The 12,013-nt window shown below is 38.6% G+C and overlaps 1 protein-coding gene across 2 annotated transcripts in view; it reads right to left on the bottom strand.

Annotated features, from left to right (window-relative positions):
* Window positions 1-251: 251 nt before the first annotated feature.
* ASCC3 (activating signal cointegrator 1 complex subunit 3) overlaps window positions 252-12,013 on the bottom strand; it is a 303,300-nt gene continuing 291,538 nt past the window's right edge. For both annotated transcript variants that reach the window (XM_036248171.1, XM_036248170.1), the window contains 5 exons: window positions 8,999-9,150; window positions 6,980-7,127; window positions 3,216-3,425; window positions 1,138-1,313; window positions 252-1,044 (listed from right to left, as the gene is read on the bottom strand). In XM_036248171.1, the coding sequence (XP_036104064.1) occupies window positions 897-1,044; window positions 1,138-1,313; window positions 3,216-3,425; window positions 6,980-7,127; window positions 8,999-9,150 (834 nt within the window). In that variant the 3' untranslated portion in view covers window positions 252-896. The remainder of the gene's footprint in view (window positions 1,045-1,137; window positions 1,314-3,215; window positions 3,426-6,979; window positions 7,128-8,998; window positions 9,151-12,013) is intronic.

The following is a 12,013-nucleotide window of genomic DNA, read 5'->3' as shown; positions in this document are numbered from 1 at the left end:
CCGCAGGTGAAAGCCGACCGGGGGGCCGACCGTGCTGCTCAGCTCGGAGCCGCCGGGAGAAGATGAGGTCAGAGCGGACCACGCGCTCCGCACGAGCCGCAGCACATCACTACCCTTCTCTCCTCGTGTACACTCACCTGCCAGCAGACAGTGGGGTGAAGTTTTCAGCAGGAGGAAATGAAAAGAAGAACAGAAGAGTACGTACTGTAATGGGGAAGAAAGCAAGAGGAATAACTGAGCCAGCCTGTCTGGAAGTGGCAATCTAAATCTTTTATTTCCACTAGTTATCATATCCACATTTTCTAAGATCAACATATTCTGTTTTCATCATTGCTGAGCCCTGTAATGAGACTTTACCTCATATATTGCTAACACTCGTGACTATAAGAAATCCTTGAAATTATTTCTACCTGTGGCAAAGTGTCAATGTTTGCTAACAAGACACATTGTGTACCACCATACGGGCGTCTTATAGATTGTGTGCCGCAGGGTTGGAAATCTGTACAGCAAATTCTAACACTGTCACGCCTCAGTGTAGTTTTCCTTAGGAAAAAAAAGAAGCTAATATTCTTGTAAACAATACACTGTGCAATGTAAATTTGATGGATGATTCCTATATAATAATCTCGATATACACAAATCGAAAAATTCTCCTACACGAGAATTGATTTTACATATCAGAAAATCCATGAAGATAGTTATCAAAGGCAACGTTTGTTAAAAGGCCACTGCAGTTAACGTGTGTTGAAATTGACTGCAGCCACTATCAATTTCCTGGGTGTCTTGAGGTTAGAAGTTGATTCCACCAAGGCAAACATCAAGTAATTCGACTCTGTCTAGGTGACGAAACAGCCAGACTCCTTAACCGCTTCTTTCAAGTAACTGTTCGGGTCGGGTTACTTCCCTTGCAGGGCGGCGGAGGCACTGGAGACCTCCTCACGGACTTGCTCGGAAGTGCTCGCTGGTGTGACGTGGAGATGGATGTCATACTGCTGGTCCAGGCCAAGGTAGCAGTCGCTCATGAGATACAGTGTGTAGATATACCTAAGGCATAAACAGAACACAAATGGAAAACCCCATTCCCAACCACAGTCATAGCTCACTCTTTCAGAATTTTGGTGGTAAGGTTCTGCTTACCTTCCAGGTACTTCGGGGGTATAGAAAGAGATGGAAACGACATGATGATTTCGAACATACCCTACTCTTTTCAAAGCAATAAGTTCTCTCTTATCCACTTCTCCTAATATCAAAAACCATCCTTCATCTTTTAGTTTGGGAAACCGAGGGGTAACTGCATGGCTGTCTTGCTTTCCCTGTAAACCAGCAAAAAAGAAAAAAAAAAAAGCATTAATAATTTCTAGACCTTTTATAACACTTGGTTGTGATTAAAAGGCCATAAATCTACACAGCTCAGTCTATGTATCTGGGATGTTTTTAATTTTCTGGTTTGGTGTCTTGGATATGCTATCACTTATCTTTTTTCAAGATTTTTAAAACACTATTTTGTGGCTATAACCAACAGAATATTTTGGTTCGTTTAATTGGAGCAGAAAGCCCCGACCAAATCTTGACATCAATTTAATAAATTCTCACACTATTCTTATAAATGATACTAATGTCCCATTTGCAGATGAACAAACAGATAAACCCGGTTAACCAAATCTTCCAAAGATGTATTCATAAGAAACTAATACTTAGGGAGGGGGAGGCAATCAAGACGAGACTCTGGACTTCAAGAAAATAAGCACTATATCCTATAAACACCTTCTTGCCACCCAAGAATAAAACTCACAAAAAGAAGCACAGGTTATAATATGGTAACACTGAAAATTCCTTTCTCTGAGGAGTGAGAAACCGTAAGCCAAGCAATTTGTAAGATATCACAACCCAAGATTAGATATCACCATAATAACAGCACTTTAAGTCTTTATTTTAGATCAAGATTACAAAATACAAGATTATTTTAGTGAACTTTTAAGACAATAACTTTATGGCATAAAATGCGCTAATAATGACATGTACTAATAAAGACATGCTCTCATTCAGACTTTATATTTTGGAGGGACTTGTTTCACTTAAGGCATTTTAAAAGAGAGGACAGAGAGTAATGTATTTTTACAGCATTTATAAACAAAATTTGGAGCGTTTATTTTGGCAGGATTGGATCTAATTGAAACAATATTAAGTTTAAAAAATCTTAGGTTTTTCCCCCATGATTTTCCTGTATGATTATTACTTTTTTGGTAAGTTGGGATCTATTATGTCATCTACAAATGCTTATATTAAAGCCTCTGAAAAGCCAGAGGCCAATCAGTTCATACCTACAGACTGGTTTTTAGAACTAGAAGTCACGAGGTGGGACGTGAACTGACAAGACGTTGTAACAGTAAGAAGTCACCGACCATGCTGTGTGTGAGGACAGAGGAGGCAGTGGGAATGGACTGCAGCCTCACTCCCGTGGGCTCATTCCAGACACAGGAAAGCCCACCTAGCTAAAGAGACGGCAACTTCTTTCTTAGTTCGATTCTTATGGTACTAAAACCAGATCTGGCCACATGGGACGTACTCATAGCCTCAGAGGGCCCAATAATTAATTTGATATCATGGGCAACAGAAAAGAGCACAGTCACGTAAGGTAAAAGCACTGTACATCTTGGGCCTGCATGAACACGCCAAAGCTCTCGCCTCTGCATTTCACGGGAGGAAGAGGCAGATGTGGCAACTGAGGTGCAGGGCAGCTCAGTGTCTTAGTCAGATTCCCGGAGCTATGGGTGAAGCTGTGCTCTCATCAACATCCAGCCCAATGTGGGTCCCGTATAACAAAGTGCTTCCAGGGCAGCGCTTTCCAGACTCCAGTGTCCTTAAAAAGCCACCTGGGCAGACTCCTGAGCTGCTGATGCTGACTGTCTGGAGGGGGCCAGGAATCTGTGCTCTGAAAGACACTCCAGGAAATTCTGCTGCACCGAGTCTACAGGCTGCATTTTGAGAAAAACACCCCAGGTGACACATGATCACACACGGTCGATATTCTGGGGTTGAACATTGGCACATGAGGAGAACGGGCTTATTCCACAGGACTGACTTGGTGCCTAAGGCCAGTTGAGAAAGAGGGATTCATGAATGACACGGACGCATTAGTAATGGAAAAGGTATGTGGGGTGGCGCATGCTGGTATCTGGTGTGAAGCATCTGAGAATGGAAACCAAACACTATACCTTGTGGAACCCAACGTGGGCTCTCTGCAAGCTGACTTGAAGCACATACTCTTGATCAGCATGCAATTTGATCCATTTGTTGTCATTGCGCTTGTCTGAGGTCAGAGTTGTGATAGAAAGTTCACTGTGTCCTTCCACTGAGTCATCCCACCAGCCTTTGACACTTAAGCCAACATCTATCACTGGCAAGTGAGATAAGAAATTCCATGCCTGAAAGAAAAAAGAAAGAAAAGATAATAAAGGAATGGTTCATTTGAAATGCACCAATCAACTAAAAAATAGTGTACTTAAAAAGAATCGACCTCTGCTTTGAGATTAAGTTGGGAGTCAGCGCAGTCATAAGAAATAACACAGAGATCCTGTGTACCATTTCCCTGGTTCCCCCCAATGGCAGCATTTTTCAAAACTAAAGTATAATATTAATGCCAGGATATTGACATTGATACAATCCATAGCCCGTGTTCAGATTTTCCAGTTTTACTGCACTCACTGTGTGTAAAATTACTACGCTTTTAATCTTCGTAGTTTAAAGTCCTTTTAAAGGCAACTAAAAAAAATTAATCATTATCAAACTTGCAACCACTTTATTATTATTGTAAATAATAATTTTTTTATTGTAAATCCCTCCTAGATATTGAGTGGCTACTGACTATACTAAAACATAAGTTTAAAAATGTTTGTCGTTAACCTGGTTTGTTTTAGAGAAGCCTCTATATTAATATTTATGTGACTTCCAAGGTGGAGAGCATTGCTTAGGGATGAAAGAGTAACTTTAAAAATGTGATGCAATCGTTGATGCCAGTCAATATTACCCATTGACCACTTATTGTGCAAAATGTTTTTTTTTTTTTGGTCTATATTCTAAATTTATTCTGAAAGGAAAAGATTTCTGTATGTCTGCATATCATAAGGGGCCTTATAAGCTCAGGCTTCCGTCTAGAAACAAATGTATATTTTTGTCATTATCATATTGAGAATACCAATTAAAATGACACATTGTAAAGGGGTAGAAATACTTTATCAATTTTATTCTTATTCTTTAAATTGAAAGATATTTGTGAGAAATTGGTATGCAAATGGTAACTGCTCATCATCAATGAACGGATGAATGAGTGACTTTCTAAGTCTACAGAAAGGATGTTAACAAAATAAACTTGATGTCTCAGATAATTGTCACCTTTTCTTTTCATTTACAATTATGTGGCTCTATCAGTGAAGAAAACCTCTCACTATATTGGTTATTTTATTAGTTGTTCCCCTCTAAGGTTTTTTTTTTATCCTCACCCGAGGACATTTTTCTATTTTTGCTCAGAGTGGGAGGGAGAGAGAGAGAGAGAAACATCGACGTGAAAGGAACACCTCGAGTGGCTGTCTCCCGTACAACCCCAACCGGGGCCAGGGAAAAACTGCAACGGAGGTACGTGCCCTTAGCGGAAACCGAACCCGGGTCTCTCTGGACCACCGGCTGACGCTCTAACCGCTGAGCCAAACCGGCCAGGGCTCCTCTAAGTTAATTTTTAAAAGTACATGAATACTTTAATTTTGGTTTTCCTGTCATTCTTTAATATATACCTTATAATTGCTTACAGGCTTTGATTTACTGTTTGTTAAGACTTTAGTACTGCTGAGTATACCTAATTGAAATAAATAGCCCTGATAAATCAAACTACCCCTTTGGAATTAAAAACAAAAACAAAAACAGTGAATGCAATGCAAATTTTCAATCTAATCCAATTTTATAACTTGTCTTGTGATTCTGAAATTATGTCTGGAATAGATCTCGAAATCGTCAAGCTACAGACTTGTCTCCACTGTGCTTCAAGGTAACAAATGATGGCCTCTCCGCTGCTGGAACCAACAGTCACCAAGTCCAGAAGCTGTATGTACTACCTGCTATTCACCAGCACTGGCCAGAGTGGAAAAGTGACCAAGGGGGGACAGTTCAATACACAATTTCTGTAAAGCATTTAAATTCGTGAGACAGCACAAGTAACATTTAGCACATAAAGCAAGTCTTCATGTTTCTTCATGATACCATTAAATTAGTTACCAATACATTTTAAGTTATTAGCAACACATTGGGATTTTACTTTACAAAAGTCAGATCTGGTGTTTACATTTGGGCATTCTTTTGGTAGCACTTATTATTATTTTTCACCCTCAGTGTATATACATATATTTGTTGGGTGTGTATGTGTGTGTACACACACATGCACATATGTATATAAAACATGGGCTATTTTTACAGAAACTGCTAAGACATTTCAATACCAGCCAAACATATTTATCTGAGGATTAATCTTCATCTATTGAATCAGGCAGGAGCATTGCCATGCATACAATTATTTAATTAGCAGCCAAATCCTCTGCCAGTCAGCAGCCGTTCCAAGCATACTGATGGGGCAGAAGATGCAAATCTCACAGTCGTACTGCTTTTTCTCATTACTACTGCAATTAGCACTTAAATTGATGCTTTAAACATACTAATTTCTGGAATAATTCAGGATTTGTATGTTACCTGGGATCGCCTCACTGCAGAGCCAGCACCAGATTGCTCTGCATATTGAAGCACTTTTGAGCCAAATAACCATCATCATATCAGACTGAGCCAATTTGCATTTGGTTTCAAAGATAACAGAATGGCAATTTATGCAAATAAATTAAGTAAGTTTACTTCTGAGTTCTCCCTGAACTAATTATAACAATGTTCTAATTTTTCATCACATCTAAAACTTGGCTTGAAATCAATGTATGCTATGTTAGAAATCTATTGCTGTTCATGGAAACCTTATTTTGATTTAAATACATTGTTTTTATTCATAATTTTGATGGTAATTTAGTTAGAAAGGTAGGCACTTACTATGAATATTTAAATAGTTTTTGGTGCCAATTTTGGGTTCAACAGAAATTGAACAATCAGACTTTAATGCCTGTTACACTTTTTCCTAGTCTTGCTCAAAAATAAGTTCCACTGGAAAAAAAAATGACATGGTTCAGAAGTTTATTTTAATACCTGCATTTACAAGTCAGTATGTTAATTACGCAACAAATCCTGAATGTTTACTTTGACATGTTTAGGGTAAAACTGCTTAAGACTTAAATGTCTAGATATGCCAAACAGTTCTGGCATCATTCATTCATCTTTCTGGCTTTTCCAAAAAGATGGTTTGAATAGATGATTTATGTTGTTTTCTCAACAAAGACTTAGCTTTCTAGCTAAGTTATATGGTATACAGATAAAGAGGTTATTTGAAGAAATACTTTAGAATCTAGTTACAATAAAGTGGTTAAAATAAAGAGGGGGAGCATAAAAAAGTAACTGGAGGAATTGCATGAAAATATGGCCAAGCGTAAATTAAGAAAAATCACCCTGAAGGGCTGGGAAGGGCTGCTGGGTAACATGGCTTAGTGACGGACACACCATCATCAACATTTCTCAGCCAGCTACTGAAACAACCTCCAATAAAGCCAGTGCTACTTCGAATTACTGTTACTGCCATTATCTTTAATATCATTTATTGAACTCTTATTCTGTATCAGGAACTACATAAAGAAATTTTCATAATAATGTTGCTTAATTTTCATAAGAACTTCATGAGACAGGTATGTTGTTTTCCTATTTATAATCATGGTTGGTAATTAGTGGACAGAATTTAAATCCAGGTGAGTCTAACTCCAATACCAATGCTCTAAGTTAGAAAACTCCGAGTATAAAGTCCCAGACCGAGTAAGGGAGCTTGAAAACATGGAAGGGATGGTCTGACCTGCTTCAGTTTTGCAGCGGGTAGCTCATTTTCTATCATGGAGCTGAACACATGGTCTTTCCCTCCACAGACATGGACCAGTTCAGGAAGGCACTCGATGAAGCCATGGGAGCCAGCACGTGGGCCTTTGCTACCTGGGTTCCATTTCCTAGGAAATAACAACACCAACCAAATAATTATTGCATAGCACAAATGAGATTTTCTGACAATCCCGGCTTATAAAATTTGAATAGTTTAAAAAACTTTTTAAAGGCCATTATTTGTAAGTTTCAAAATCAGCTTGCATATTTTTTTTTTTTTGAATCCTCACCCAAGGATATGCTTTCACTGATTTCTAGAGAGAGAGAAAGGGAGAGAGAGAAACATTGATGTGAGAGAGAAACTTCAATTGCCACCCGTATGTGCCCTGAGTGGTAATTGAACCTGCAACCTTTTGATGAATGGGATGGTGTGCCAACCAACTGAGCCACCTGACCAGGGCCAGCCCTCATTCTTGAAGATTTCAATCCAAGGCAGTATCACTATCAGTACATAAAATGGGCAAATCATATGTGAGCTCAGGGAATAGTTAGGGTTCACAGACAGCAGTGTCTTTCTACAGGAAGGCACTAATGTGTACTAATGCTTCTACATGGATAAAGTACTGAACTGAAGCCTTTTCATGTTTTTAATGGATGTAGACACATGACTCTAATGTAATCGCTCAAATAAGTTTTCATTGTAAATAGCTGGGAACATACAATTAAAAGTACATTTTGGGAATCTTTGAGATATATAGTATAAATAATGCCAATCCCCAGAAGTGTACTCCACCTAAATCTTAATCTATATTTGCTGCTTATACAACAAAAAGAAACATATATTAAAATCACAGAAATATAGCACTTTTCAGGGTGACAGCAAAGAACTGGACCAAGTCTCCTCAGCCCCAGCAGCTTCCATAACAGGCTTGCGTGCTGTGTTAGGTAAGTACCCTTATATGCCTGCTTCACTACTGAAACCCAACTCCCATAACTCTTAGTACCACATTGGAAGGGTTCCCGAAACTGAGCTTCAGACATATGAGATATCTGCTTTTCCCCTCATGCCACCTGCTGCTGGTATGGCTCTCTCTCTGAATGTGCCTTTTGGGTTCCAAGGGACAGCCCAGGGTGGGGACTCAGCATCATGGAAACAACGACCCTGGAACCCACTTGAGACAAAATCGAGGGACTTTCCTGAGGAGACCCCTGTGTGACTGAGATTCTGGTCAGTATCTGTATCTAGATGCCTCAAATGACTGCCACTCCTGGTCCAGCTGACTAGAGGTAGAGGGTCCTTGACAACAACCTGTAGTCAGACTGTTTTGCTTGTCTACATGACTGCGAAGCAACATTGTGGCTGCAAAGTTATCTCTGAACTGGTGTGAAAGAAACATTTTCACCCAAACATTGCCAACTTTGCTTGTAATGTGTACTGTTCTTTCCCTTGTTAAAGTATGTGGAGCCATGTACATAGGATCCAAGGGTTAAAAAATTTAACAATAATATAAACTCATCTTTTAAGCACAGATTATATCTTGAGCTGTTAGTATAAATAACTACCCAGTTTTGAACATTTTGGAGATGCACAATTTACTTTGACAATGGATTTCAGATCCCTCAAATCTATTATTCTGCAATAACAGAAATTGGTCATTTATTTTGCTGTAGACCACAAAGCAGTTTATCATCCTTTAAAATAAACCTTGATACTTTAAAGGAATAAACACAGCTAAAATAGAAATGTATCCAATGTTGCAAGTGGAAAACAATTTACTAGGAGGTTAAAACGAACAGTGGTTCATCTTGGGACAGGATCAGATTCCAAGTGAGAATGTCGCATCACTGGGTCACATCTCCCTCTGGGGAGCAGGGGCATTTTTCACTGTAAAGAATCAATACCCTAGGCACAACCTGAAAAGTCAAGTGATCACATATATAAAGAAAATAATTTTTTTGAAAGTTAGAAACCAATTACATTGAAAATTAAAACAATTACCTGAAAATGTGAAGATGGTGTTGTTCTATGTTTGGGATTGTAAGAAGAGAAGAGTCTTTCAGCCACCGACCCTGGATCACCATCTGAACCAGATTGGTGATGTTCAGGGCGGTCACCAGCCAGCCCTGATTTGCAGCCACGTCGAGCATTGCCTGGACAGGAAAAATGCACAAGTTACAAGGATACCAGGGCATGTGCCCTCTCCACTGGGGTCTGATGTCAGCTTTAACAAAAAACAAAAAAAAGCCCCCAAGCATCACACCTCTAAATGGATAAATGAAAACTGAAACCAGAAAGTGAACCAGAGTTGGACTGAAGGAAACAAACAACCTCCCACAGCCTTTATTGCACAGCGCTTCCTACAAAGTGCCAGATGTTTAACCTTTTAGGGCAGTAAAGATAGCCAGACAATACTGGTACACAGCAATAAAACAAAGAGGAAAATTCAGTGTCCTCTGAGAGCAAATACCTATATAATTCATGGTATCAAGAGCATTAGCAGCTTGTTTAAATAGTAAATCTCAGGTCGTCTTTCCCAAATTTAAAATCATTAATGGTAAAGTGATAGTAAGTTTCCATGCCAAAAATTTACTTTCCCTCCAAAGAAAGCTAAAGACAGAGCCCTGGTTTTCAAAGAAAATAATATACCACACAGTAGCAAAGGGAGCAAGTGCCAGTGGTACACTGGAGTAATGAGAAGCTATTCATATTAGTCCATACATTTAATCTAATGTTTTATGGACAAACAAATGCTGCATTTGCTTAAGGCAAAACTAAACAGTGAAATCTTATTTAAACAAAGGAAAAGTTTACACAGGCAAAGCTATTTCAATTAAATTAGATTCTGGAGAATGCTGACTTCAAGACACGTAAGTTAATATGATCCAAAGCAGCTACTTTATACAGTTTTAGGGGCGTTTTCTCTGGTTTTGGGACATGAAGAGATTAAAGTAAGAGAAATCAGATATACCAAGTATATGCTTAAGATGACATTAATAGTAAATATCTCACCAATAATAAAATATTTATCAAATGTACAAAATCTACTGGCAGATTTTTACGAATAATTTTGACGTTATATTTTTTTAGTAATATTAATTTGCCATACTACTTACTAATATTGAGACAGACACATTTTTCTTCTATGTTTTGAATTTTGTATTTTATGCTCCCTAATTTACAGAAAGTGAAATAGTTTTAAAAGCATCTGGCTAAACCAATCTGTGGTCTTTTCGTATACATTCCAGGGAAATAGGCCAGAGTTTCTGGATATCATGATTAATATGGTCAAACTGGTCTTGAGTGCGCATGAGTACACTAATTATACATCACACAGCCCGAGTACTGGCACAACAGACATCTTTATATGTATGCATATGTGTGTACAACAAAGTGTATACATGTACAAATATACATGTTCATAGATGGAGGGAAAATCCACTTCTGTTTTTCCTATTTTTCTGCAGAGCTGATTAAAACACCCTGCCTTTCTTTGAAGTGCATGAGACAAGCAAGTCATGATAAACATCACTCAGATAAAAAAGAAAGGCATTGGTTCACAAGTCACAAGTCGTGAGTTCTCTAAGAGAAGAGCAAAGGGAAAGAGAAATGAATAATTATATCTAATCCAGTATCATGATGATGTTAGAAGTTGTAATGTGGAGTAACTATGGTGATTTTACTTGTGATTTTACATTACAAGTTGACTGGAAATAAATTCCAGACCAGAACCTCACATACTAGAAGAGTTGGATGGATGAACCATATGTTTTTAACTTTGAAGTTTTCATGATCAAGTTGAAAGATTTCATAAAATTTATGAGAGTTCCCCACAATTTTTCATTGTACAATCCAGATGTGAAAATGTAAAAAATCATGCAAAGTGATTGCTTACATGAAGTAAATGAAAATTCGTATCATGAATTGGAAACTATTATTTATCTTGTTTTAATTTGGAGAGAAGGCAGGTGGGGAGGCCAGTGATCTGGGATAACGGAAGGTTCTGTGACCTCAGATGCGGCGAGCCAAGGGCTCCATGTCTTTGTTCTCTGCTCAGCTGCTCCCTGGCCTGTCTTGTCTTCTGTGGCCCCCACCCCCCCACTGGCTCAGTGCAGACCTTCACCAGCTCACCTGAAATATTATAAACATCCCTTTATTCTCATTCTCATCTCACTTTTCTTCAATTCATATTTTATATTGTTACCAAAGTAAATTTTTACAGAAGTGAAACTAATCACTTAATTTCTCTGCTTAAATTACTTCAGTGGCTTTGCAAAGACAAAAGCTAAGAAGCCTCTCTGCAGACAGTCTACACCCTATGACCTGTTTGTTCCTGGCATATCACTCGGGCCCCTTCCTACACTAAGTTACTGCCAATTTCCCACATTTGCCCTGGCTCTTAATGTTCTCTTTTTACAGGCCCTGCTCCCTGATGTCATCTACCTGGGGACTTCCTGTTCATCCCTCAAGTCTGGCTGAAATGCTACTCCTTCCTGTGAAGTCTCCCTAATTCTTCCAGATGGATTGCAGGTACTTCTTTTCCTGTATGTCTACTGCTCTTGACACCTGCCGCCACTGTCCTGTTGTGAGTCTTTGTTGACACATCTGCTTTAAACTACAGGCTCCTTGACAGCAAGAATCTGGAAATATTCGTTGCCACTCTGCTCTTGGTGCAGTGCACTCAAGAAATACCTTTTATCAGTAAAAATTTCATTACAACAATTATAACAACATTCTGCCTAACTTATTGTGCATCTCCCAAAGGCAGTAGAGTGTAGGGAAAAAATTACCAGCTTTGAAGTCAGATAGACATAGGTTTGAATCCTAGTTTGGTCCTACTTACTATTTGTAAATTTTGGGAAATCTTACTCTAACACGATAAATTTCTCATTTTTAGAAAGGGTATTATATCTCCTTATGGAGGTGCTATTAGGGTGAAATGAGATAATGCAGTGTAAGGTATCTAATATATTGCCTGGAACACAGCAGAGGACAATAAACAGGTACCCATTTTTA

This window comes from Molossus molossus, unplaced genomic scaffold (assembly GCF_014108415.1).
Source record: "Molossus molossus isolate mMolMol1 unplaced genomic scaffold, mMolMol1.p scaffold_m16_p_8, whole genome shotgun sequence".
NCBI classification, from domain to species: domain Eukaryota; kingdom Metazoa; phylum Chordata; class Mammalia; order Chiroptera; family Molossidae; genus Molossus; species Molossus molossus.
The sequence above is the reverse complement of the archived record's forward strand: the minus strand, read 5'-3'. Positions and strand labels throughout refer to the sequence as shown.